Source organism: Triticum urartu, chromosome 6, assembly GCF_003073215.2.
Source record: "Triticum urartu cultivar G1812 chromosome 6, Tu2.1, whole genome shotgun sequence".
Lineage (NCBI taxonomy): Eukaryota > Viridiplantae > Streptophyta > Magnoliopsida > Poales > Poaceae > Triticum > Triticum urartu.
Window position 1 is genome coordinate 200,716,231 of NC_053027.1, and position 27,434 is coordinate 200,743,664.

General features: G+C 45.9%; 3 protein-coding genes across 4 annotated transcripts; 1 reads left to right on the plus strand and 2 right to left on the minus strand.

The window, feature by feature from the left end:
* Positions 1-2,114: 2,114 nt before the first annotated feature.
* LOC125512387 (F-box/kelch-repeat protein At1g55270-like) lies at positions 2,115-5,006 on the minus strand. The gene is made up of 2 exons (XM_048677479.1): positions 4,664-5,006; positions 2,115-3,469 (listed from the first exon to the last, which is right to left on the minus strand). The coding sequence occupies exons 1-2, from the start codon at positions 4,688-4,690 to the stop codon at positions 2,225-2,227; spliced, it is 1,272 nt and encodes a 423-aa protein (XP_048533436.1). The 5' UTR covers positions 4,691-5,006; the 3' UTR covers positions 2,115-2,224.
* A 468-nt stretch (positions 5,007-5,474) lies between these two features.
* LOC125512388 (transcription factor HY5-like) lies at positions 5,475-20,393 on the minus strand. Its single transcript, XM_048677480.1, has 4 exons — positions 20,230-20,393; positions 19,723-19,903; positions 6,334-6,490; positions 5,475-5,963 (listed from the first exon to the last, which is right to left on the minus strand). Exons 1-4 carry the CDS (start codon positions 20,309-20,311, stop codon positions 5,913-5,915), a joined length of 471 nt encoding a protein of 156 aa, XP_048533437.1. The 5' UTR covers positions 20,312-20,393; the 3' UTR covers positions 5,475-5,912.
* A 12-nt stretch (positions 20,394-20,405) lies between these two features.
* LOC125512386 (eukaryotic initiation factor 4A-10-like) lies at positions 20,406-26,735 on the plus strand. 2 transcript variants are annotated; one of them, XM_048677477.1, is made up of 8 exons: positions 20,406-20,606; positions 21,938-22,048; positions 22,127-23,372; positions 23,633-24,154; positions 24,895-24,970; positions 25,076-25,179; positions 25,288-25,712; positions 25,887-26,735. In XM_048677477.1, the coding sequence occupies exons 4-8, from the start codon at positions 23,635-23,637 to the stop codon at positions 26,517-26,519; spliced, it is 1,758 nt and encodes a 585-aa protein (XP_048533434.1). In that variant the 5' UTR covers positions 20,406-20,606; positions 21,938-22,048; positions 22,127-23,372; positions 23,633-23,634; the 3' UTR covers positions 26,520-26,735. The 2 variants fall into 2 exon arrangements, with proteins under 2 accessions (XP_048533434.1, XP_048533435.1); XM_048677478.1 differs by lacking the exon at positions 20,406-20,606 and adding an exon at positions 20,674-20,888.
* Positions 26,736-27,434: the final 699 nt, after the last annotated feature.

A 27,434-nucleotide genomic window follows, 5' to 3' on the forward strand; every position in this document is an offset into this window, starting at 1 on the left:
AGGTTAGCCTGTCCGGAGTGTTGTTGAGGCCAAAGTGCTGGAGGCGTCGCCAGAGGGATACGTACTGGATGGTCGTCTCGGTGCCGAGCGCGCCGTGGATGTCCGCGATCCAGAAGCGGTTGTGCAGGGCATCACGCACCGAGAGCGTCTTGCACCGTCGCTTGGGGACCTTGACGTAGATGAGAGGCGCGACCTCGGCGATGGAGTGGCCGTCGAGCCAGTGGTCCTCCCAGAACCTGCAAGTGCGCCCGTCACCGATCTTCCAGGAGATGGAGGCTCGAAAGAAGCAGTGGCGGAGCCAGCTCGGCCAGCGAGCCGGGGCAAAGTACACAGGGCTGCTGTCTATCAGTTGTTTGCCCCTATAATATGATGATTAGCTCTCCATTTACTGCTATTATTCAAACTAGAGTGCATGGCTGAGCCCGGGCAGCTGCCCCGGGTAGCCGGGAGGTGGCTCCGCCACTGGAAAGAAGGCTTGGACGTCAGGGCAATGGGGGATATGCAGATGCTGCCAAGGGCGGGAGGGGTCTGTTATTTGGAGCCAAAGCCAGCGGGTGCGGAGAGAAGTGCCCATGCGCTGGAGATCGGGGATGCCCAGGCCGCCCGGAGCGATGGGCCGGCATGCGTGACACCAGCTGACAAGGCAGTGACTGCCGCTCGCGTCCTTGCGCCCGTACCAAAGGAAACTTCGCAGCAGGCGGTTGATTTGCTTGAGGACGGTGGGGTTGATCGCCAGCGCGATGAGAGTATGCACCGGCATTGCGGACAAGACGTGGCGGCAAAGGGCGAGACGGTCGCCACGCGACATCATGGATGCCCACCATGGCGAGAGCCGACGCTCGAGCTTGTCGAGGAGAGGTTGAAGGGTTGCAGTGCTGACCTTCCGGATGGACAGGGGCAAGCCGAGATAAGTGGTGGGGAAGTCCTTGACCGGGCACGCGAAGCTGGACGCGATCGCGGCGCGGTCGTCAGCCGTGCACTGGATGGGGGATGTCGCGCACTTGGAGAAGTTAGTGCGCATCCCAGAAGCGTCGCTGAAGACGCTAAGAATGCGGCGGACGGAGGATAGGTCGTGCACGCCCGGATGGCAGAAGATCACCACGTCATCGACGTAGAGGGAGATGCTGGATGCCATGTGGCGGGCAGTAAGGCGTTGGAGAACACCGTCGGCCACCGCTCGACTGCTAGTCTTCTTAAGGCAAACTTGTTTAACTTACGTCTGTACTCAGATATTGTTGCTTCCGCTGACTCGTCTATTATCGAGCTCTTGTATTCGAGCCCTCGAGGCCCCTGGCTTGTAATATGACGCTTGTATAACTTTTTTTGTTTATAGAGTTGTGTTGTGATATCTTCCCCTGAGTTCCTGATCTTGATCGTATACGTTTGCGTGTATGATTAGTCTATGATTGAATCAGGGGTGCCCCCACACACACATACACACCAAGTTCGGGTATCATGGAGACCTTCTCCCTCCATCAGAGGCGCGACAGCGCCGGTGCCACAACAGTTCTCAGTCTGGTGGCAACTTCGCTAAAGATAGACAGATGAGAGGAGCTAGTAGGAATGAGGTATGGATAGGACATGGTAGAAGAGACGATGACATACTGGGAATGGATAGAGCGGCGCAATTGGAAAGACAGCTAGCAACGTGTCACGCTAGATACGTCTTAGAGCGAATGGTTTTCCATCAATGGACACATCATCACCTCGCGCTGAGATTTGTGTGTCGTGCGAAAAACTAGCTGAGCGGATGTAAGTTCGTTAGCATTCAATTCCTTTTTTTTTGACAGATTAGCCACACCAAGAGTCATGGAGGTGCTCAGCATAGGAGAACCAACTTATTTTCTTTACAGCTTGCAAAAAACGTCTTATATTAGAGCAAGTACAATAAGCTGATGTAGATGGGTTGTAAGACTTAAAATAGTGCGCCCTTCGTTCTATAATGTAATACTTTTTTGACACTATATTAATGTAAAAAAACAGCTTGCATTATGAGACAGAAAGAATATATTTTTGCTGAGTTGGAAGAGAGAGAAAAGATAAAAAAAATGTGTTACAAACTAACAGCCGGCTGCACGTGCTACTAGAGATTTTGTAGAGAGAAACATGGGTCATGTATCAATGAAGTAGTATTTATTTATATATAACTATTGTATTTGCTAACTATTGTATCTGCCGGCTATAAGCCATAAATGACGTGGGAACTTCGTAGGACCTAACACCTCTAAGCCTCAAGGACTTGGCAATGCAAGACGCGGTTTTTGGCCCGGCCGCGGCCGGCAATGCTCGCCAGGAGGTTCGTGACGAAGCTCTTTATCTGCCCTTTGCCGACGAGGATCTCCCACGGCTGGTTTCCTGCCCCGGCGGCGACGTCGACGGCCGACACGCTCATGTCGTTTCGAACGACACAGAGCTTGCCACGAAGCGTGACCATTGCGACCGCCTCGAGAGCGTGTGAGCTCCCCAGGTGGTGCCCGCTTGAGGCGCAGCCACTCCACGCGTCTGCGGCCTCGTCGTAGGCTCTGAGCCGGCAACCGTCCTTGCAGTCAGCGGCGTAGAGCCGGCCGTCGATGCAAGCGCTGGGGCTTCTCCAGCCGGTGACCATGCTATCGAGCGTTGCCACCGTCGACCACTTGTCCGTCTCCGGCGTGTACACCTGGCTGAGCACCTGCCGTCCCGCGCCGAGCCCCTTCACGTACCACCTCCCGCCGTGCACCACGCTGACAAACGGCACTAGCGCCCGGGCCATGTCGGACACGAAAGACCACCGGTTCTTGGCCGGGTCGAAGACCTCCACGGACCTGAGGCCGCCGCCGCCGCTCTCTCCGCCAGCGACGTACAGGCGGTTTCCCATGACGCACGCGCCGAAGCAGTGGCGCCGGCGCAGCATGTCCGGCGCGCGGTGCCACCGGTTGCTCCGGGCGCTGTAGAACACCACCCGCCGCATGGCGCCCCTTCGCGGGTCCCTGCCGCCGAGCAGGTACAGGTGGCAGCCACCGAGCACGGCGCAGCTGAACCCGGCGGCGGCCGCGTATTCAGCGGGCACGGGCGGCATCGTGCGCCATGCCGCGGCCGCCGGGTCGAGCACTTCCCAGGACACGCGCCCGTCGCCATCGGACTTGAAGGCGTACAGCCATTGCTCGGCGAGCCCGAGCCTCCCGCGGAGGCCGTAGAAGTAGTTGCCCGCGAGGAGGCGGAGCCACCTCCTGCACACAAGCCTCAGCTTGCAGTGATCAGCTCGCGGCACGCGGATGAGGCACGCGATGGCGAGGTCGTCGGGAAGGCCGGGGAGCAGTGGCCGTTGCCCGTCGCTTCGGCGGTCAGCTCGCGACGATCTCTTCTCGCTCAGTGGGTGGATGGAAGCTCTGACGCTCGATTGCACGCAAGGTCTGGATCTCGGGACGTGCCTGCCGGTGGAGGCGACGGCGGCGGCTCTCTCCGCTCTGCACAAGCATGCCGAGCCGTCGACCTGTCCAGCAGAAGGACATGAAAAAGTCTCAAGTAAGCTGAACAAACAGGGGAAGAGTGAACCAAGAGCAAAGCCATACTTCAAAATGTGCAAAAAATTCAACACAATTACTCCCTCTGTCTCATAATATAAGAATGTTTTTACACTACGCTCTTATATATTATGAAAGAGAGTAACTTATATGCACACATAATTCAATAGAACCCTTTATCAAAACGAGCTACTACTGTCAAAAAAGAAAAGAAAGAAAAAACTACTTCACCGAGCATATTCTGACAGGTGCATCATAATTTGGTTCCATACGAAGAACTCTTCTACATTCAGTGGTGGGCACACGCGGTCCGAACCTAACCCACTCAGGCTGGAGTGTCTTTTCCAAGGTGATTTTTGAGCGAGTCCTTTTGAATTGGGAGGGTCCAAGTCTCATGCCACTAACCTCAAAAAAGAGAAGAGAAAAGGGAAGAAAACGGTGCCGGTTAGAACTAAAGTCTCGACTGCCTGTCCTTTTTTTAAAGACACTCGACTGCCTGTCCTAAAAGGGATTGAATGTTGGATAATGCCAAGAGTGATGTGATGAGACAGGAACACACAACACTCGATGGTGTCACGAAACAACAGCTACTTACAAAAGTAGTTGAACTACTTGGTGGAGAACCAACCTCTTTACCACGCGTTTGAAGTTGATAACAACGAGGGAAAGAGGCCCCAACATTTCCCTTACATTTTGTCAGTACAATTTAGATTATATCTATATAAACATACACTACCTCCGTCTCAAAATATAATGAACTGCAAAAACGTCCTATATTTTGGGACAGAGGAAGTATAATTTACAAGAGTACAACAATATCGACAAAAGAATTGTCTCTTGCATATGCGATGCTCGAGTACTGATTCTGAATACAAAAACTTCTCTTGAAGGAAAGTCTAGTTGCTCAAAACCGCTTGCAGCTACAGCTTCCTAAACTTCAATACAAGTAGGAGTAGATACTATCACTTGCTTGGTTCTTTTCTTCTGATCCAAAATTCCGAAACAACTTCTAATCATGCTGATGGGCCAGCAGATGAACGGTTGATTTATCCAAAAGCATCCGTACAACACCAAACATTTCAGAACTCTAAAAAACTCCGGCGATCTAAGCATGGCGGTATGCAGAAAAAGAAGAGGGGGCGTAAATGTGATGGAAGACTCACCAGAGGAGCTTGGATCCGTCTATCCATGGCTGAGTGCTCCTGGAGCAAAGAATCAAGAATCCACAAGCACACTCTCACCACCCAGATATCACAAAACTTCTACAAGCTTCTCTGCGGTAGCGCCCCGTTCCTAGGGAGGAAGAAGGGGGGAGCTGAAGGAGGAGGAGAAGGAAGATGGTGACACTAGTAAATGGGGATCACCTCTTGGATTTAAGGCAGGCGTGTGTGGTTGTGGGCCCTGTCCACAGCTGCAGCGCACCACAATGGCCAAGGCAAACTTGGGCCTTTCTCTCGGAAATGAAAGTCTCCTTCTCTGCTGCTTGAGCCAACCACCTTTGTTTGTTTGCCTGGTTGATTAATTCGAAGATATTCCTCTGGGTTATTAATAGCAGAATATGTTTGAATGTATCCCAAAAAAAGAATAAGATTTTTTTACACTTTAAAAAAGAAAAATGAAAAAAAAAATATTGAATGTCCCGTGTTCTGTTCTCCTCTCCTTTTGTGCTCGAAAGATGGCAACTTTCTGCCAAATTGATCACTGAGGATTTGATTAGGTTTTATGGCTGTGTGTACCGGAGAATGTAGGGGCCGGAAAGTTTTGACCTTTCTTTTCAATTTTTCTTTAACGTTTCCAATGCGATTATATCTAAGAAAAATGGTGATCGGGTCCAGATTATGATGGCAGCACCTCCAAAACCAGCAAGCACAGACAAGAGAAAAAGGCAAGGGTGCACGTCAGTGTCATACCAATATAAAACGATCGCACACCATCAATTTGGACTCCTTGGAATCAAAACAAGAGGAAAGATGCTGATGGAAGGGGCTGAGTTGTTCACCCATATAACATATATCGTCGATCTGCAAGAGCCAACATGACAGGGCTGCATTGCCGACACCAGATGTGCCCATTTTACAATAGAAAGCAAATTGCACAACAATAAAATGTTTGGGTCGTACTTTTAGATACATAAAAAATGATACAAATTACATGTTAAATCACTCAAAACTAATTTTCTGAAATTATTAACGAAGCACAGCACGTGGTGCTGAACTTCATAGAGTATGATGGGGACATCTGTGAAGATCTACACAGGTTTAGGCCCCCGGTTTTTTTAGGTTATCCTTTGGCCAGAAAGCTTCCAACCAGTTTAAGTTCCAGACGTGATGTATTTTCGGATCGATCAACGCAGCTATATTCGATCCTAGGGCCTCTTTGATTCACGGGAAATGAACCCTGACAACCTCTGTGCTATTGACCCTCACTTGGCCCTCTTCTGCTCACAGTGGTGTTCTTCAGGATCTGCACAACAACGAACAGCTCATTCAGGACAGGTTTTATCTGTCCATGATCAGAGTACTTGTGGCAACCAGTACGTGGCAAACAAGAGTTTTTTAGTTCCCCTTTGATGGTATTATTCAAACTTTTTATGACCTAGAGAATTCGACCCCGGAGTAACAGAACAGCGACTACTGATATTAGGCAGTAATTTTCGGTAAAATAAATAAATTGAAATGCGGTTCCTTAGGCAGTGATTTTCGGTATCCTTTAGAAGTGAATGGCTTGTACAACAAAGCTTTTTCTTTAAGAAGAAGACTTGTATAACAAAACTATGAGACCTTCTGAAGAAACATGATGCATTAAATAATCAGTGTACAGAAGACAAAGGTACCTGTCGGAGCATCTGGTTCTCATTCTGTAGGGTGGAGTGCCTCTCTTCCAGCTCCGAATTCTTCTTCTCTAGGTCCTTCACCTTCACCTCCAGATCGCCCAAATAAGCTTTCTTCCTCTCCCTTGCCTGCTGGGCTGATACCCGGTTCCTCAGCAACCTTCACAGGTCAATGACACACAAATAAGCACATATTTAGGATTTAGACAAAGTCTTGTTTCTTAATATTCAAAAAGTAATAATAATCATCATAGATAACAATCATGTTCATGTAACACCAATACAAAGAAATTTGAGTAGAACACATAGATAATTGCTCCATAATTGGCAACATAAGTATCACATGTTAGATCTGAAAATAAATATTATGATAGAAAAACAGCACACCTAATTAAAGTTTTTGTTGACATATTATCGTTAACAATTCCAGCTATACAGATAACATTTGTACAGGGAAGGCACTAACGTTACTCATGTCAGCAAAATATTTCTGAGATAAGTCGAGACCACGTACTGATTTTTTTTCAAAAAGGAGGACAACTCCTAGGTTGATGCACATGGTCATATGTTATTAATTATTAATAAATTCCAAGCAATGCCAAGTATTGATGCCAAAAAAAGTCGGCTTACATAAATTGAAATAAAAACATCCCAAGGCTAGTCTCTTGAATTGGTCTCGCGATGGTCATGTTCTCCCACATCTACCACAATCAATCGGCGAGGAAAAACCACCGACAACAAAAGTAGGAGGTCCAGTGAAAAGTATGCTAGTCGTGGACAATGCCTTTAAGAAGGAATTGTCGTACGTGTTATGTTATGCTCCAAATTCAAGGGTGCCATAGGCGGAATGGCCAGGGCGACCGTGAGGGCAGCTGGCGCGCTAGCGCTTGGTCAGGACAGGCGGCAGATCGCCGGCCGTTTCTGGGTGCTAGCTGACGAGGACGATGACGAAGAGGATGGGGAGGCGGGCGGCGGCTCGCCGGAGATGTACTCGCCAACGCCATCTGACATGGTGTGCGAGCTATTCAGTGACGGCTACGACGAGGAGGAGGTGGCTACGGTCGTGGAGGAGATTCTCCCTCCGGACGATCCGGACAGAGTTGGGCTTCGTTCCGGGAAGAAGACGGAGATTGTGCGGCGGGTTGTTCATCGGAGGACGACGTCGTCGGCGATCCGGCCTTGGAAGGGGCCAATCCCCAAGGTAAGTCTACCTAAACTTACCCTGCTCGATCTAGTTCCACCGGAGGCATGGACGAAGGTTGTGGGCAAGAAGAAAGGACGTCGGGCGGTGCAGCCGCCGCCGCCGGCGAGTCCTGCGATCCCGATCGGGATCAGGGCGGCCAGATTGACGCGTTTGAAAGAGTTAGTGGGCTCTTTCGGGCCCGATCTTGAGAAAGGTGGGCCTCGAGATCCGGAGGCCACATCCACTGGGTACACGGCCCAGGTGGTGTCTGCCGATGATGGGCCTCAGGCCATCACGTTTACCCGACGTGCGGAAGTTGGAAATACGTCGATCGATGGGAGCTCCTCCTCCTCCTACTGGACGCTCGTTGCGTCCAACAGGGCGCCGACGCACAGGGGGCGACCCGACTGGTCCAGCCCAAACTAGCGATCAAATTTTGAAAACGGGAACATTTTCTGGATTTTGTGAACAATTTTTTAAAACGGACACAATTTCGAAAACAGGAATATTTTCTAATTCATGAACAAAATTAAAAAATGCGAACATTTTTTAATTTATGAACAAATTTTAAAACATGAATATTTTCTGAATTTTTGAACAAATATGGAAGATAGAAACATATTTCTTATACCGAACATTTTTCTAGTTTGTGAACAAAAAATTAAAAGGACAAACACTTTTTGGAATTTGGAACATTTTCTGAAAATAAGAGAACAATTTTTGAAATTCTAAACTTTTTCGAAATTTCTGAACAAAAATTTCTGGAACATTTTCTGAAAAATCAAACAAAATTTCATTTTTTTCTAAATTTCTGAAACATTCGTTAAAAATAGAAAGAAGTTCAAAAGGAAAAGAGCAAGAAGAAAGAAAATTAAAAACAGACAGAAAAAAGATAGAGAAAAGACGAAAAGGAAAGATTAATTAAAAGGAAAAAGGAAAAAAAGAAAAAACGGTTCAGGAACCTTCTAGAAAGTTCCCAAAACCAGAAAAAACGGCTGGGAACATCCATAGAAGGTTCCCAAAACCGGTATGGTTGGAACGCTAACAGTCGGCCCACCCCCCGAGCGCTGGGTCGATACCTGTGCGGTAGCCCGACTGTTTGCCGCAAAGAGCGGCAAATAGGGTTTTCCTCGATCGATCTCATGCGTCAAGAGATCGTTTCGTCTGAGCGTACGTCACCTTCTTCTAGACCTAGCGCTTGGCGGCGTGCGTCTGTTGGCTTCCCTTCCCGCGGTGGCCGTGCTCCTCGCGTTCCTCCGGCGATGGCTGGCCGGGGCGTCGGGGCGGTGCCGCCTTTAGGGTCGCTCCAAATCAGCAGCGGCAGGAGCCTCCGCCCCGTCCTATGCAACAGCAGCAGCAGCTTGATGGGGGGCTGGGTGCTACCCGGGGTGCGACGTCTTGGCAGAGCGGTCACAGGACGAGCTGGAAACGGCGGTGGCGGCCGCGGCGACGCCGGAGCCGGCTGCAGCAACAGCGGCCGCGATAATTATGGCGCGGGTCGCGGAGGCTTTAATGGTGGTCGCGGTGGCTATGGTGCTGGTCGCGGGTATGACGGTGGCTATCAGGGCTACCGGAATGGATGGAATCAATGGCAGGATGGTGGAGGGTGGGGGTACAATTGGCAGAGAAACTTCAACCCTCCACCCGGCTAATTCGTCGAGGGAGCCACGAGGCCTAATTACCGTAGCGGGGTGGTCGGGGGGGGGGGGGGTGGCAGAAATCCTCCTTCGCGCCGTCCCTTTGTACCGAAGACGGCTCCTAAGCCGGTGCTCCCGCCGAAGGGGACTGCCAGCGGGGCGGCCAAAGTGGTAGATGTCGCCGCTTCTTCTTCTGCAGCGTTGCCCGAGGCGGCGGCGGCGGTTAAAGCGCTTGCTGGGGCCATCATTCCTTCCGATGACAAAGATGGTCATAGTGACAAAGGTAATGATAAAGCGGATGCGGCGCATGCTAACAAAGCGGCACGTAAGAAAGAAAAGATGACATGTTACCGTTTTGGTGTGCCAGGCCATTTTGTGATTGATTGCACGACGGTACTATGTGATATATGTCTGAAGTCGGGACACTCATCTGACGGCTGCCCATTGCTTCTGGTACCTACACCTGTGGTAAACATTTATGGTTTCTGCTTATGTTCTTCGAGACTCCACGCTCAATTTCGATGACTCCAGTGGTGGACAGTTCGAAGTTTGGTCTGGTCAGGGTTACCCAGGGGACATTGACGGAGGAACAGGTGTGTCAGCAGCTCAGACGACTAGTGTCTGAGTCCTTTCACTGGTCACTCGTCAGTTTGGAGGATCGGGTTTACAGAGTGGAGTTCCCTAGGAGGGAGGATCTTAACCACCTGCTGAAGTGTGGGCTTAGTAAGGTGCCCGGAAGTAAGTGCATTCTTGAGTTTGACGAGTGCAAAAAACCTGAGCCTATGGGGATACCACTGGAAAAGGTTTGGGTTAGGCTTACTGGTGTTCCAGAGACTTTGCTTAATGATTATCTTATTGTTAAGAGTCTTGGCTCTCTGTTAGGTAAAACAGAGAAGGTGGACATGCCATTTACACGCCTGCATGGAGTGGCGAGGCTACTTGTCGGTGTTGTTAATGCGGATTATATTCCTGACTTTGTACCATGGACATATGATGGGATGTCTTATGATCTTGATATTGTGGTCGAGGAGGTTCATCAAGCAAATAATAATTCTGGGACTACTGATGTTGATATGACTGATGGTGGAGATGGTAGTGGTGACCAGGGGATGGATGGTAATCCCAATGACCATGGTGGGAAGGACAAACCAGTCAGAAAACCAGCGCATTCGACTGAGCCGAGGACTGAGAAGGGGGCGGCGCCCCTGTCCACTCCGACGACATCTCTCCGTTTTGGTTCGTTCCAGGCGGTGTCCGCACCGAGCCGTCTTTGGGGTGACCGCATGGAGATGGAGGACTCTGATGACGATCTTCAATCACAGGTGGTGGAGGAGCACCACCGACAGATGGTGGATGAGGTTCCACCACAGCCGACGTCGCAGTTGCGGCCAGACACTCCGGTGGTGACGGATGTGTCTTCGGTGGTGGTTGCGGCGGAGGGGCGACTGGCGGCGACTCCTCTCCCCCCTACAGTGGACGGGTCTAGGCCTCCATCTCGCTCTCCGTCGCCACATCCGACCAGCTAGACACAGGTGGTGTCCCGGCCGGTCAGTGACACTGCTTCGGGCGTTGCGGTTAATGATACGGCAGTGGAGAAGTCTAGGAGCTCCATGCCTCCCACTTCTTCGGACTCGTTCGGGCATATGACAGGCGGTCACAGCCCGGATGGAGTCGCTATGGAGGACGTGATCGCTTTTTTGGAGGCATTCCGGATCCTATGTCCGGCGACAGACGGTTCAGTCACCGGATCCAGGACCAGCCAGACGCGGATGACATACAGATGGGGCGTGCTATGAGGGCCGCCAAGCTTCGCGACATCGAAGTTCATACAGGTATGCCGGTTAATACAAGTTGTTCTATTCTGCACTTCTTTGAACATGAAACTATTGATAAACTCGGCAAGTTAGGGATCTCTCTTGGCAGTAATGGCAAAGAAACTGCCAAATCATTAATGATCTATTAGATTTAGAAATAGATAGAGCTCTGTATTTAATCCGAAATATAGTTGCGGTAAAACCCATGAATGACAATGATATTAATGATCTAGGCGTAACAACGCTTCAGAGTCTCTATGAGGATTTAGTCCCCAGAGAGGGCTTAGAAGGCATGGATGATGATGTGATTGCCGAGGGGTATATGGCCCCTTTGCAACCAAATGACATTGTTTCTACTGACACCGACCCTCTTCTCACAGAGGAGATGAAGGATAAACCAAAAAGAACCTGGAAGAGGAAGGTTTATCCCACATCGGCGGTGCGTAGAAGTGCGAGAGTTAAACAAAAGAAAAAAATTCCATGATGAAATATGAAAGGAATATTCTGGAATAGCAGAGGTCTAGCGGAATGGCTAAAAGAAGATTCCTTAGTGATACATCGATAGAGGGAAAATTGGATTTCATGGCTTTATTAGAGACAGGTAGGGATAATTTTAATCCCCAGTTTCTCAACGGATTTCAGGGGGGGTTGATTTTGATTGGCACTGTCTTCCTCCAAGGGGGCGATCTGGAGGGATCCTACTTGGGGTGAAGTGCGAAACTTTAGAAGTGCTAAATGTGGTTCACGGTGAATTTGCTGTCAAATTTCGAGTGAGATCAAAAATTGATGACTTTAGGTGGGCTTTGGTGGCCGTATATGGTGCGGCGCAGCCAGAACTTAAGCCTGACTTCCTTGCAGATTTAGTGAGAGTCTGTGGGGATGAAAGGTTGCCCATTATAGTTGGAGGAGATTTCAACATCATTAGAAGACAAGAGGAGAAAAATAATGACAATTTCGATGGAAGGTGGTCATTCATGTTCAATATGATCATTGAGAGTTCCGACTTGAGGGAGATTGAACTCTGTGATAGACAATTCACGTGGGATAATTCCTTACCAATCCCTACCTATGAGAAATTGTGCAGGGTCCTTACTAGTGTTGATTGGGAACAGAAATTTCCACTGGTAACGGTTCGAGCCTTACAGAGGGCCATTTCGGACCATGCCCCATTGTTGGTTTATTCCAGGGAATCGACCCATGTGGGCAACAGAAATACGTTCTCTTTCGAACTAGGATGGTTCTAGAGGGAGGGTTTCCTAAATCTTATTGCCACAGAATGGGCCAGGGAGTATGGTGGGACTTCTCATGTGGAAATATGGCAGAACAAAATTAGACATTTACGCCAATTCTTGAGGGGATGGGCCAAAAACCAAAGCGGTATTTACAAAGTTGAAAAGGAGAGGCTAACACAAATTATTAATGAACTTGGTGTTAAAGCGGAATCCACCCTTCTTAATATGTCGGAGCGAGATATTAATAATGAGGCCGAGAAAAAGTTACAAACCCTTATAAGAGAGGAGGAAATAAAATGGGCGCTTAGAGCAAAGGTGTCTAAGATCGTCCAAGGAGATGACAATACACAGTTTTTTCATGTGATAGCTAATGGGAAACATAGAAAGAGGACGATAATACAACTCGAACAAGATGAGGGTACAATTGTAGGACATGAGAACCTAAAATTGTACATCTCTGAATATTATAAGAAGCTTTTTGGAGCACCTGAAGAAAGTTTTGTAGCTCTAGATGAGAGTTCGATCGGGGACATACCTCAACTTAACTTAGAAGAGAATGAGTTGTTGTCTGCTCCGTTCACTGAGAAAGAGGTGTTTGATGCAATAACGCAAATGAAGCATAATAAAGCCCCTGGGCCGGATGGGTTCCCAGCAGAATTTATCAGAAATGTTGGCATATCATAAAGGGAGATCTTATGCCTATGTTCCATGATTTGTTCGATGGTCACTTAAACCTCTTTCACCTCAATTTTGGAACAATAACGTTGTTGCCAAAGAGGGTTGAGGCTATTCACATTGAGCAATTCAGACCGATCTGTCTTCTCAATGTAAGCTTTAAGATTTTTACAAATGTTGGCACGAATAGGTTGACACAGATAGCCCATTCGGTTGTGCAACCAACACAAACTTCTTTCATGCCAGGACGACACATCCTTGAAGGGGTTGTGATCTTACATGAAACACTGCATGAAATCCATACGAAGAAATTAGATGGTGTTGTCTTCAAAATGGATTTTGAAAAAGCGTATGAGAAGGTCAAATGGCCCTTTTTGCAGCAAGCCTTACGTATGAAGGGGTTCAATGAGACTTGGAGATCTCAGGTGGATTCATTCATACAGAAAGGTAGTGTCAGAATAAAAGTCAACGATGATATAGGACATTTTTTCCAGACACGTAAAGGGTTACGACAGGGAGATTCCATGTCTCCGGTGTTGTTTAACATTGTAGCGGATATGTTGGCAGTACTAATTGGCCGGACCAAAGAGAATAGCCAAGTAGGAGGACTCGTCCCCCACCTTGTAGAGGGGGGAGTCTTCGTCCTACAATACGCGGATGACACTATTATATTCATGGAACATGATCTTGCAAAAGCTAGGAATATGAAGCTTGTATTGTGTCTTTTTGAGAAACTGTCTGGGCTCAAAATCAACTTCAATAAAAGCAAATTGTTCTGTTTTGGGAGAGCCAAAGAGAAACAAGATGACTATAGAAATTTGTTCGGTTGTGAAATGGGATCCTTACCTTTTAGTTATCTAGGGATCCCAATTCATCATAGACGTTTAACGAACAAGGAATGGAAATGTATAGAAGATCGATTTGAAAAGAAACTGAGCTGCTGGAAGGGCAAGCTCATGTCATACGGAGGTCGGTTGGTTTTGATAAATTCGGTCTTGATGAGCCTGCCGATGTTCCTTCTATCTTTCTTTGAGGTACCGATTGGGGTATGGAAAAGACTTCACTTTTATAGATCCTGATTCTTTTGGCAAAGTGATGAAGCCAAGAAAAAGTATAGATTGGCTAGACGGGATATTATTTGCGGACCAAAAGACTAGGGCGGGTTAGGGATCGAAAATTTAGAGATCAAAAATAGATGTCTGCTTAGCAAGTGGCTATACAGAATATCTACTGAGACCGACGATATGTGGATACAAATCTTGCGGAATAAATACTTAGAATCTAAGACTTTGGCCCAAGTCATCGCTAAGCCAACGGACTCACCATTCTGGAAGGGATTAATGAGGACGAAAGCAACTTTCTTCCAACGAGTGAAATTCCTAGTTGGTAATGGTAATACTACTAGATTTTGGGAGGATACATGGCTAGGGGAGACGCCTTTGGCTTTGCAATATCCATCCTTATATAATATTGTGCAATGTAAGGAGGATTATGTTGCCACAGTATTAAATTTGATACCGCTTAATATTCAATTTAGGAGATCCCTAGCAGGGGGCGTTCGAATGCTTGGTTGCACCTGGTTCATAGGTTGATGGAGGTTCACCTATCTGATCAGGCGGATACAATTCGCTGAAGTTAACCACGAATGGCCTCTTCTCAGTGAAATCCATGTATTCGGACCTAATTGACTCCGGGACATTGTCGAGGTCGTTACATATTTGGAAGATTAAAGTTCCACTTCGTATTAAAATATTTATGTGGTTTGTCCATAAAGACGTTATTCTAACCAAAGATAACTTGGCAAAAAGGAATTGGGTTGGTAACTCTAGGTGTTGTTTTTGTGATCAAAATAAAACGATTAAACACCTCTTTCTCGAATGTCCTCTTACACAATTATTATGGCCATCAATTCATATAGCCTTTAATGTTCAACCTCCGAGGAGCATAAACACGTTATTTGGGATGTGGCTTAATGGAGTGGACGTACACTTAGCTAAACATATTCGGATAGGAGTATGTGCATTATTTTGGGCTATATGGAACACAAGAAATGATATGATTTTTAATGGGACACAATTCACCAATTTTTTGCAGGTTATCTACAGAGCTACGATTTGGATCCGTATGTGGTCCTTACTCATTCATGCGGACTTCAGGGAATCTTTGTTTATTGGGTGCAACCGTTGGGAGACGTAGCATGGGCTATCTTCAGCCGATTTGGGTGGCGAGTTAATAATAGGCTAGGTGTGTAGGCATCGTAGCTTATTTTTATATTGCCAGATGTGGCATTTTTTTCAATCTTATATCGCCAGGTGTGGCGCTTTTCAGTTTTTTTTTACTTTTGACTACTGCTCAGTATGAGCATCTTTAGACCTTATGACCTTGTTACGTTTTTATTTAACAATATGGCTGCATGCATCGATTAATGCAGAGACCGAAGGTACTCCTTCTTTAAAAAAAATGCTCCAAATTTAAGTATAAAGAGGGAGGCTAACTTCTGACGAGCGAGCGAAGCGAGGCTTGTCGCCGGTAGGCTTGGACCGAAGCAAAGCGTAGCGAGTCTGACTGGTCCAACCAAAGATCAAACTTGGGAATAAACCCCGAAAGAGAGGTTTGAGTCAACACCTTCAACAAGAGCACGCCAATGCATGTTGACCTAACTGAAGAGGTGAGATCATAGGTTCCCGCCAAGAGTATGCACATACTTGTTGTCGAGTCTGTGACCACTAGCAACCTCTCTACTAGCTGAAGCTTTCTCGCTAGCCGGATCTCGATGCTGAGAGGGCCCAAGGCTCACCCGCGTCACTAGATAGAACGTCGGAAGAAGATTGAGTACCTCACCGCTCCACATCCAGCCATTGTCGCACCACCTTTGATCACTGTTGCTGCGAGAGGGAGGGGTGTTGAACGGGGAGTTATGACGAGATTAGCAAACCCCTGCATCCGCACAATACCCATGAGATGGTGAAAAGTGCACCTTCCATAGTACCCTAATTGATTTTGATGATTTACGGTAAAACCATTTGATAGGACTAAGGGCATCTCCAATGCCGTCCATCAAACCGTCCATAGATGTCCGGACCGCGATGTTCGGACACTGTGCCCTCCAACATCGTCCATCAAACGTCCGCAAGTCCGAATTCCCGCAAACTGAAAGCAACCCTGGGAGAGGTTTGCAGGCATCCGAACGGTCGCCCCATTGGAGTCCAACACCTCAGGCCCACACAAAAACTCCACCCGAAACCCCACTTTTCTCACTCCGGCCTTACACCCTTGCTGTGTATCCGCGTAGTCCAAGACTGCCGCCGCTGCTATACTACGCAATCCGCGGCCCAGGCCTTGCCAGACCTCCAACACGCCAGCCGATTTGCATACGCCTCCCTTCTACCCCTGGTTCGGCCCCAAGTACCATCTGCCCTTGTACATCATCATCCATGGTGAACACCACGCCCGATAAGTGTTCGACATAATGCCATAGTGAAATTTATTGACATTTTTGTTGTTCACTTTGAAGCAAACATGATGGACTCGGTCGCGGAGTACTTCTACACCTACTTCATGGATTCGTCCTCTCAAAAGAAAAATAGGGTTTTGCATGACACGCCATGCACTAGTCCATTTTTTTTAAATAATGTCCAGATGGACAAATACAGTAATTTAATCATGTAGTTTATTTTTTTAAATATTATATTTTCAAATATAAAATCTTCTGAGATTATTAAATAGAGAAATTTATCCTGTGACAAGGAAATCACGACAAAATATAATCGTAGGAATGGAGAAAATGTTTTATCCCAAAAATTTTGCGCATTGTTTTGATCATTGAAGACTTTTTGCATGCTTTCTGAATAAAAAATAGCATTCAACTATAAGCCTTTTTCTGTTTTCCCAGGCTTTTCTTAGACTTATGATTTTTCCCAAAACATATTTTTTTTCGGCGAATACGCAAAAGCCTCGAGTATCTTTGCATTGATAGATAGAGTGAAGTTACAGCATTGTGTTAGGAATATGCAAAACTTATTTTTGCAGACAAGTTTTTATGGGTTGGTAACCGCACATTATTGTCCAGACCTGCTTTGACTGGGGTGATGACGTTCGTCTGATGCTGAATGTTAAAAGTCAAATTTGCTTATGTTTGTAGATCTAAACTTGAAACCAAATAGTGGTGGACTAAAAGTGGATTTTTTTTAGTAGGGTTTCATGTATCAATTTGCATACCACAAATATAGTAGTAGCACATCACACATACAGGAATGACTTCATTTTGAAGAGATTGCCTCCCAACCTCTACACTTGCAGGAATAAATTTAAAGAGGAACTCAAATGGATTCTCCATGGAGCACAGGAAGGCATACATCAGTTTTGAACCATGGGTCAGTTCTTTCAGATAATGTGCCCTTGGGCCTATTTATTGTATTTGTATTTGTTGTAGTTTCCCCATGTATTTTCTGCTTTGATTTGCTTTTCCTTCATTTTTTGCTAGGTTTTTAGGTTGTGTAGTTCTTTTTTCTTTTGGACCTTTTGTACCTATTTTTTGAAAAATAATAAAAATACACAGCAAAGTACTGCAGCTTCCATAAAAAAAATTACTGGTTCAAATCCAGCGTAACAATTCTCAAAATTACCTCGATATATTGCAAGTTCTAGATTGTAGGATCTGCAATGTTTTTTTGGTAATGGATTGGAAAATATTCTTAAGGTGAACTGGTAGGTGGGTTTTATGGGGATATTCCAAATTTTAAAAAGAGTTCAATGGAATTTGCTTAGATTTTGTCTAAAACAGATTTATTTTGTCTGACTAGATATTTTTAGAAAAAGACATTAGGCCTGGTTTCAAATTAACAAGGCCCAAAAGAACTATGGTTATTGTGGTTGGCCCTGAGTGTTTTGGGCAAACTGTTTGTTTGATGCTGGTGGGTTGTTACTCTGCCGTGTGACTTTATTTATAAAGTCGGACGTATGCCTTTTCTCTAACAAAAAAAATTAACAAGGCCCCAAATGGCATGTACAACTGTACAAGATTCAATAAAACATCCTACAAGCATCATAAATATTTAAAATAATATTGCTTAATGGAAAAAAATATCATTTCATATATTTATGCTATACCAAAAAATTCCGAAAGCTTTTTTACACACAGTAGTTATGAAGTATTGTTGGCCTGCAAAGTTTTACGTCCATATGTTGTTTCGTTTGAAAGAAACAAAAAAGCGGCATGTAGTAAGTTAGTTGGCTAGTACAAATCCTAACACAATGGTGAACGGTACGGATAAGGGTGCAGCACACCAGTCCAACCAGAACCACCGTCCACCGAGGGACCAGATCCCACGGGGTGGAGTGCGTCGGAGAGGGGTGAGAGTGATATCCTTCAGTTTGGCACGTACGCACTAGGAGCACAACCAAGAAGGATCAGCACCCACAGGCACCACTCATCTCCAAAGATGATGCCGTCTCACCACGCAAGGCAGCCACTCGGTTTCCGGAGCCCGCACACAAAAACGGTGCAGCAAGAACCTCGCTGCAACCATGGCGAGGGCACCAGGAGCCACTCGGCTTCCATGACGACTTCCTCTGGCGGTAGCGAGGGCAGAAGAGTGTCGGGGGTGGGGGACTTTCTAAGGGGCACCAGTAAATGCAACTACTAGAACATTCTTACTCCGTTTATTTATGTAAGGTGTATCTGTTTTATCAAAAGTCAAACAAGAAGTAATGTAGTATGTGTTTTTCAAAGTCAAACACCATAAAAAATGTCTGACATTAATAATAGCACATAATTACAGTATAAAAATATCTTCCATGATATATCTAATGATATTATTTTGTATTATGAATGTACATATTTTTTCTACAATATTGGTTAAACTTCACAAAGCTTAAAAAAATCTTACAAACTATCTTTTGGAACTAAGGGAGTACTGATATGTCAAAAATCCTCTTCTACCCCTAGCCCAGCTGCATGTATTCCACCGTAGATGATACCCTTTAAATTCAGGATATCTCTTTTGCTACAACAAACTCGTCTATCGATCTCAACCAGGCTGAGCTGAGCATCGTATTGGTAATCGTTTTTTTTCAAATCATACAGGAGAGCCAAATGTATTTCATTAGATTGAAAGAAGAGTACAGCGCCATAGAAGACACCGCACAACACCAAAGATGGCACGATCCAACAACAAAAGCATAACATAAACAACGACGGAGAATCTAAGGATCATGGCACAAACGTTGGCAACCAACGACCTCCCCGCAAAAAAAAAAAAAAACCAACGACCTAGACATAACACTAGAAGCCACACAGGTACAAGGACCACAAAGAAGCATGAAAGCATTGACCATCCGTCGAAGGAGCTTGCAACTTCTGAGAGCAAACATGTCAAAAAAAAAACTTCTGAGAGCAAAGACCACGACAACAGAAGCACAAGTCTTCCATTATGGCCGCTTCCACTGACCCAAAGTGACCCAACTTTCACGAGCACGAGAGCCAGGCGAAGACGGCTAATCCAACCATAGTATTTATTCAGAGACCTCGACATTTGATCCGTATCTAGATCCACAAGAGATCTCTCTAGGAAAAAGAAAGGTCCACAAGAAAATCATTTTTGCTCCCAACTTGGATCCACGAGCAATCTTTTGGTTTGTCTAAACTCAACAAAAGGGGACCTATACATGCATGGCGTGGTTTCGGTATGGACCATCAGGAGTTCAGGACCACCATGCATTGAATCCAAAACATGCATGAATGGGCATCCGTACTCGATCTACCATCCAGACATCGAATTGGGCACACAGGACAGGAGGCATTATCCACATTCAGAAACTCGAAACTGAATTATGCAGCATGAAGCTCGTACCTCTTGAGGCGCTTGTGCTCCTTGTCGGCCGGGGTGCGTCCGCGGCGACGCGCGCTGCCTTGCGCGGTGGAGGACTGGGCGCGCTCCGGCCCGTCGGCTTCTCTCCTGCCGGACGTGGACGCGCCGCTTGGCCCCAGGCCCAGCTCCGGCACCGTACCTATTTCGTCGTCGCTCTCCATCCCTGCAGTCCAACGAAGCTCAGCTTAGCTCAGTTCACCAATCTAGTTCCTTTGGAGATACCGGTCTTTCTGCAAACTCAAACGCTCGGCAGGAATGAATGCAAAGCTTCTTTCCTCAAAATGCGCAGTTAAAGACGACGTGAAATTCGACCCAAAATTCTAGAAAAGTATAGAACATCTCTGGCAAGTGACCAAGATGATCAGAGCTTTCGGAGGCCCGGCCGAATGAACGCCAATCAGAAGGCACAGCGCACAAGAGCTTCGTTTCAAGAACCGATCGAGCTAAAACAGCATTACAGCAGGAGAGAATTGAAGTTCTAGAGCTTGCCTTCCTTGTGCCCCATGTGGTTGCCGGAGCTGGACGACCTGTCGCTGCTCGAAGGCCGCGAGCTCTCCCCCTGTTCCTGCATTCTCTCCCCGCCTCTCTCGTTCCTCCCAATCCCGAGGAAGACGAGGCTACCTCTGCTCCTCTCTTCCTATCTTCCTCCTCCCAGGCCGTTTTTGTAGTAGAGATATCCCGAGGGCCTCTGCAGAACGGGCGTTTTCAGTTTCCACTCCGGTGCCGGCCGTCATATCACTAGTCCACTGCCGCCGGCGACGTGGATTGATCGCTCTACATCAATCGAGACCGAATAAATTTCCTGGCTGCCTCCGTCAACATCCCCGGCCGATCTACCGCCGTGCGCCGCCACCCTAGTTCCGGAGGTACGCTGGAGCTCTACCTTCTCCCTCCCCGGCATTTCAGGATAGAGGTGTTAGCTTTTCTTACCAAAATTGGACTCGCCAGCCCACTACGGTCTACGAGTCGCCTCCAATTCAAATGCTGTAGAAACCCTTGCTCCATCCCCTTTCTGCCTGACCGTCGCCGCCCCGTCCCTGTCCTCAAAACCCTAGCTCGCCCTAAACCGTGGCAAGCACCGCCGCCCCTCATCCTGCGCTGGCGTTCGTCTTCCGAAGCGGCGGAGGTGCAGGAGGGCCCCGATCTAGGTCAGACCTCACTGACCGGCACGCTGTGCTCACAACTCGCATACTACCAACATCAGTTCATTTTCCATTCGTTTTTTTTTTGGGATCCCAACCTCCATAGCGCACGATCGAGTTCGAGTCCAGCCCTTCTTATAGAGAAGGGCAATACTTATCTGTACCATGCTACACAATGATTGCTTGGCTAATGGGGCCATTAGTTGATCTGATGATGGCCACCTGTGGTTTATTTTATTTGGGATGGGGGACAGGGCTGGGGCCTGATGGTCACCATCACATGCCAACCTGGTCTTGTGGCCGTTGGAAACGGCGTAGATTAACCCGATTGAACGGTCGTTCGACACGTGGTGGCGGTCTCCACCGCTCTATTTTTTTATTTATAAGGTTTTATTCAGGCTTTGTATAGCGAACATTTTGTATTTGAATTGTATGGTATGTCTTCACTGTTTTATCTAGTGTTGTCAAGTGATGTTTTATCGTCTATCGGGTGCTGATTAGTATCTTCATGGTGTGATAAATATTTTCTAGGTGTTATTGAGTCTCTCACATGCTATCATTTCTATTATTGAGATGAGATCTTCTGTGAGCTTTCGTAGAAAATTTAGTACTACTTTTTTTTTTCAAGCACATGGTGCTATTTATGTTGATTTCTTCTGTATATCTTCAAAGATCTGGAACTCTCATTTGTTTCCTAGTTGAGCCAAATGAAGATTTTAGTGCAATAAACAAAAATTGAAGGGTGCAATCTGACCCTCGCCACACCCGGGGATCGAACCTGGTTGTGCAGCATATTCTCTCTTTGTCCAGCACCGCGACCACTGCGGGTTACCTTAATATATTGAAATTTATAACAAAGACACTATTTGACACATTATTTCAGTACCTCGGTTGCAAATATTCCCATATTATATAGATGCTCGATATGTCCGTAAATCCCTTCCTTTTAATTTTGACTAACAAACACACTTTTGTTACATGCGCTTACTTTATTTCTTTAAAAGGATCTGGTCCTGATTTCTCTCTTTTTTGCCTTGGGATATGCGCTTGTATAGGTTGATATAGACAGCAAGAGGGCATCATATTGTACCAGAAAGCGCCAAAGAAGTACAGATTGCAGCACAAGCGATGGAACTTAATAGTCGAGAAAATAAGGCTCCGCCGGGGTAAGAACTAACTACTTTACCCGGTAAAAAGAAGTGCTCTGCTTGTAAAGAGACATCACACAATTTGGATCAATGCAGGATAAAAGACAAATTGGGTACTATGGCCCAGCTATTTGGACATTCTACAAGGTTCCCGTTCTACATGATTCAACCTTCAAAGGAAGTTGTCGAAAATGAAAAATTCTATCATCACTGCCTGCTGATCACATCTAATGCCTGTAACTTGGACCCGACAAGAGTGAAAACTGAACTAAACAAGTTCTGGAAGCTGACTGATGACTGGCATATAAAGAGAGAAGGTAGGCAGAATTTCGTAGCATCCTTCAACTCAGAGGATGACCTACTAAGCTGTTTAAAGCCTCCCAATGTAGAAACATTTCTGGATGAAAAGGAGGTGAATTTCACTGTAGCACGGTGGGATGAAGGTGATGGGGAAAAGCTGGACTTGATCAGAGAGTGGCTTTTGGTCTATGGGGTCCCAGGTGCATATAGAAACTGGAAGGAGCTATATCAAGTTGCATCTGCAGTTGGAGTTTTGCTTGAGGTGGATGAGGAAAGTTTGGAAAGTGGAGATAAGGAGCCTATTAGGTTGAGGATAGCATTGGGAAGTCTTGTTGGTGCTCCTTTCTCTTGCCACTTTGTGTTTGGATGGTCTTCTAGACTAGTGAAGTTCATGATTGGAGACAAAGTAAAAAGGATAGAAGGGCAATGGAAGGAAGTAGAAGAACGGAATGTTAGTGCCATGAAGGAATATGCAGATATAAGAGAAGAAGGTATTGAGGTACCTCCAGAAACACTGAACAAAGGAATGGATTTAGAGGGCACTGGAGTAGATTTCTTAGGCAATTATTCTTTGGATTTTGGAAGTTGCTCAGGCAAGGAACGTGAAGAAGAACTGAAGACCACAGAAACAGCTACATTGCTGGAAGTGGCGAAGTTCATTGCAGAGTTGAGAGCTGATGAAGAGATAAAGGAAAACAGCATAAGTGCTATGGCAGCCACCACAACAAACTCAATGAAAGCAACAAAGGGGGGGCAATCCCCAAGTGAAAGCTCAGCAAGAGGTGATCATATGTCGTGTTTGGAAGATTGTTGCGACAAGGATCATCAAAAGAAACTGAAGACTGATATGGCTACATTGCCTTAAGTGTCAAAGTTCACTGAAGACTTAAGAACTGATGGAGAGATCAAAGAAAACAACGCAAGTGAGTGGGCACCAGAACGAACTCTGAAAGAGCTACAGAAGACATTCCAAAAGCTGAAGGTTGGCAATTCATAAGCGGAAGTTCAACTTCAACGAGCTTCATTGAAAGGGTCCCCAGAGGTGAGTGAAAACTGCGCATTTGCGAACTTTGCTGTGCTATATTTATCAAATATGCTATGAAAAATTCCTTTCCAAATCAAATCAAAAGGAAAATACTTACAAGAGCATGGGCTAAAATTGTTTCCGAAAATGGAAATAAATGAATTCTCAGTTCTTGAAAAAGATAATTTAAAATATCATGTATGTTGTGAATTTTCTTGGCACAATATCAATTGGTTGACACTTTGTTTGCTGACATCATTTCTGATCTGCCCATGAAGGTATGCACAAGCCACCTATAAAGAATGTGTACACAAGGAGAGATCGGAAGCAAAAAGAATCGACAGAAGGTTCCACTTTGTTTGCTGATATCAGTTCTAACAGTGCCCATGAAGGTATACAGAAGCCACCTATAAAAATTGTATTCGAGAGAAGAAGTGATCCCAAGCAAAAAGGATCCACAGGGGGGCAACTTGCTTCAAAGGAACTGAACAAAGGAATGAACCCAGGGAGCAGCAGTCACGCCACAAGGATTGCAACCTTAACATGCAATATTTTGGACTCAAAAAATTTATTAGAGAAGCAACACGAGAAAGAAATGAAAATGGCAGAAACAGCTTTACTAGGAAAAGGACCAGAGTCGACTGAAGAATCTGGAGGTGGAGAGAATAAAGACAACAATGTAAGGACCAGTACAGCGTACTACATGAGAAACAAAACAGCAGTGAAGACTCTGGGAGCTGAAGGAGCGCAATGTATCAAGGGAAGTTCAGCGTGCATGATTAGAGTAACTCAAACAAAAGGTGAGTAAAAATCCTATGTGCATAAAATTGTTATACTTGTATACCTTCAAATCTGTTCTGAACTAAGTCTTCTATCACAATTTAGAAGGAAAACACCCAAATGGCATTTGACTACCAGTCTCTTTAGAAAATGAAAAGAAAACTGATTTTCAGTTTTTGAGTGACACAATCAGGAATATAAGAATCGGTGTGTACACCAACACATGGACTGTAGAGAGCGTGCAAGATGACAGCCTTACTAATTGTGGTGGGCCATGTGTTTACGTGAACATAAGGAAACCATCTTACATTACTGCTTTACAAAAAAGCTTACATAAGATAAGAATATGAACTTGAACAAAAGAAGGTTAAAACAGATTAAATACAAAAACAACTAGGGAGATGTGAGATGAGTTATGCGGAAAACAGTAACTGCTTTACTAATTTGCGGAGGGAACATTACCCTGATGGACAAAATTCCCGTTTAGAAATGAGAAGAGTTTGATTATTGATACTATGTTTTACTGTCTTCAACCATTTTATGTATTGATTAATTTCTGATCCAACGCATTGATGCTTTTTTAGAACATTGATTTTGATATGGTTGTGTTTAAAAAGTAAAATAGGAGTTTAGTTCCAACCCTTTTGCTATAAAAGTTCGGCAGCGTTCTGATGGAACAGGAGAAACATCCCTGATTTATTGAAGTTTTGGGCTAGAAAATATTTTGCTAATATGTACTTTGTTTGCACTGTCTCTGAAGGTGTTGACATGGCTGCAACGACACTAGAAGGAGCTCGGTTTGATGGAAAGCAGCCTGTGTCTAAGATGACTACGCGGTATGTGATCTGATATTTTACTTCTGCCTGTTTGTTTCTCGTCTTGTCTTATTGTTTCATTTATATTTATGGATATTTGATTACTTCCAACATGACATGGTATAGGCTAACTCAATTTTACGAGGAGTTCAACACATATAATGAAATCTATGACAGTTTCGTTGAGATGGGTCTTCGAGAAAATCTGCTGAAAGGAATATATGCATATGGTAATTCCTACTTTATTTGTTAATATGTTGAGATGCTTATTTGCGTATACAATTATTTCTTGACTCGACATGTATTATAGTGAAGTCTTAATGCGATTTTTCTTGAAGGTCTGGCGATGCCTTCTGCAATCCATCAACGGGGAATTGTCCCATTGTGCAAGGGTCTGGATGTTATCCAGCAGTCACTGTCTGGAACAACTGTGACACTTGCCTGTGGAGTTCTCCAGCGACTCGATTATGGATCCACGGAATGCCAAGCTTTGGTTCTTGTACCAACGCGTGACTTGGCACAGGACACCGTGAAAGTTATTGGAGCACTTGGTCAGTGGCTAGGTGTCAAAGCTCATGCTTGTCTTGGAGGAACTAGTATTCGTGAGGACAAGCAAATTTCGTCGAGCAGCAATCAGGTTATTGTCGCCACTCCTGGCCGCGCTCTTGACATGCTAAGAAGACGAGCGCTTTGTCCAGATAACATCAGAATGTTTGTCTTGGATGAAGCTGATGAAATACTCGCAGGAGGTTTAAAGAACCAGGTTGGTTTTGCATCCTCATACCAGCTCAGTTTACAGTGATCCCAATGGTTGCAAAACTTCTCTCGTACTACTTGTTCTTTTAATTTGAAACGATAAAAATAGATCTTGTTCAGCTCATGCAATTCTATGGTGGCATCTATTTTCGTAAACTGTGACCATTCATCTTTCTTGCAGATCTATGATATTATCCAGCTTCTCCCAGCCAAAATCCAGTTTGCTGTATTCTCTACCACCATGTCCAATGAAGCTCTTGAACTTTGCCGGAAGTGCATGAATAAGCCTATGAAGGTCATAGTGCCAAAAGATGAAGAACTTGAGGGTTTTAGTGTTAAGCAGTTCTATGTTAAGGCTGAGAATGAAGAATCAAAGTTTCAAAAATTATGTGATCTTTTTGACACCATGGCCGTCACGCAAAACATCATCTTTGTCAACGCACGTCGGAAGGTCAAGCCACTGACTGAAAAGATCAGAGGCAGGGGGTACACTGTCTCGGCAAGCCATGGTGGTATGGACCAGCACTCCAGAGATGTTGCCGTCCAGGATCTCCAGTCGGGATCATCCCGTGTCCTCGTCACCACCGACCTTCGTGGCGCTGACGCATTGCAGGTCCCTGTTGTCATCAACTATGATCTGCCAACACAACCAGCACAATACCTTCGTCATGTTCGACGAAGTGGACAGCCTGGAGGGATTGGTGTCGCTATCAGCTTTGTTGCTCGTGCTGATGAGCGTGTCCTGTCTGGCATCCAAAGGTTCTGCAATACTCAGATGGCGGAGTTACCCTCCAACGTCGCTGACCTCTTGTGAGCAATTCTGTAGTTGGATATGGTGCACAGATGGCTATCTAGACTTCTTTTTTCTATCGTTGGCCTGGAGAGCTGCGCAACAGCTGCATTTTGTTGAATTGTGGGAATCGTCTTGTGGGATTGAAACGTGTTGAGTTCTCCGGTATTATGTCATGGTGGTTCGAAACTGAATTCGATGTGGTGCAAATAGTTGTTTGAAATGTTTTGGTGGTTCATCTGTTGTTTACTATTGTTATATTGTGTTGGTGCACATATGCTGCTAGTGAGCAACGTTATGCGCACAGGTTACAGAATCCTTAAGCCAGGACAAATAATGCAGGTCAGACTTGGATTGAACCTTGGACCAGATTACATAGCAAGTTGGTCACCTATAATATCAAAGAATGTTCTGCTGAATGAATCTGATGTTAGTACCACAATTTGCAGGCAATAACAACTACTGGTGGGTACCATGATCTTTCTGTTCTGTATTGTAAAGGCAACACCAGCGCAGTCCAGACACTTTTGGACATCCAATGCCGTGCATCAAACGCTTGACGCCTCGGACCCAGCCAAAACTGAAGTGGAGCCGACACATGTGGACAATTCCACCACTGTCTCCACGCAAAAGGCTGCCCTTGCCCTTTGGTGGTGGTTACCCACAAGACCAGCACCGCAACACGTAACACCCACCGCCAAAACAGAATAAGAGGGAGGACGCTTTGGCGGAGGCCGGTCACCGAGTACCTCCTCCACCAAAGTGTGTGAACCGGCGGGTGCCAGCCATGCAATCACCGCTCCTGCAGCCGCCACCGCTCTGCCTAGCGCAGCTGTATCCACCATACTACTACTAAACCCAGCGCACCTTCATGGAGCCTCAGTCACAATCGTCGACGCTTGTCCTTGTGCGGATGCCGGCTCCCTCGTCCTTCGGTGC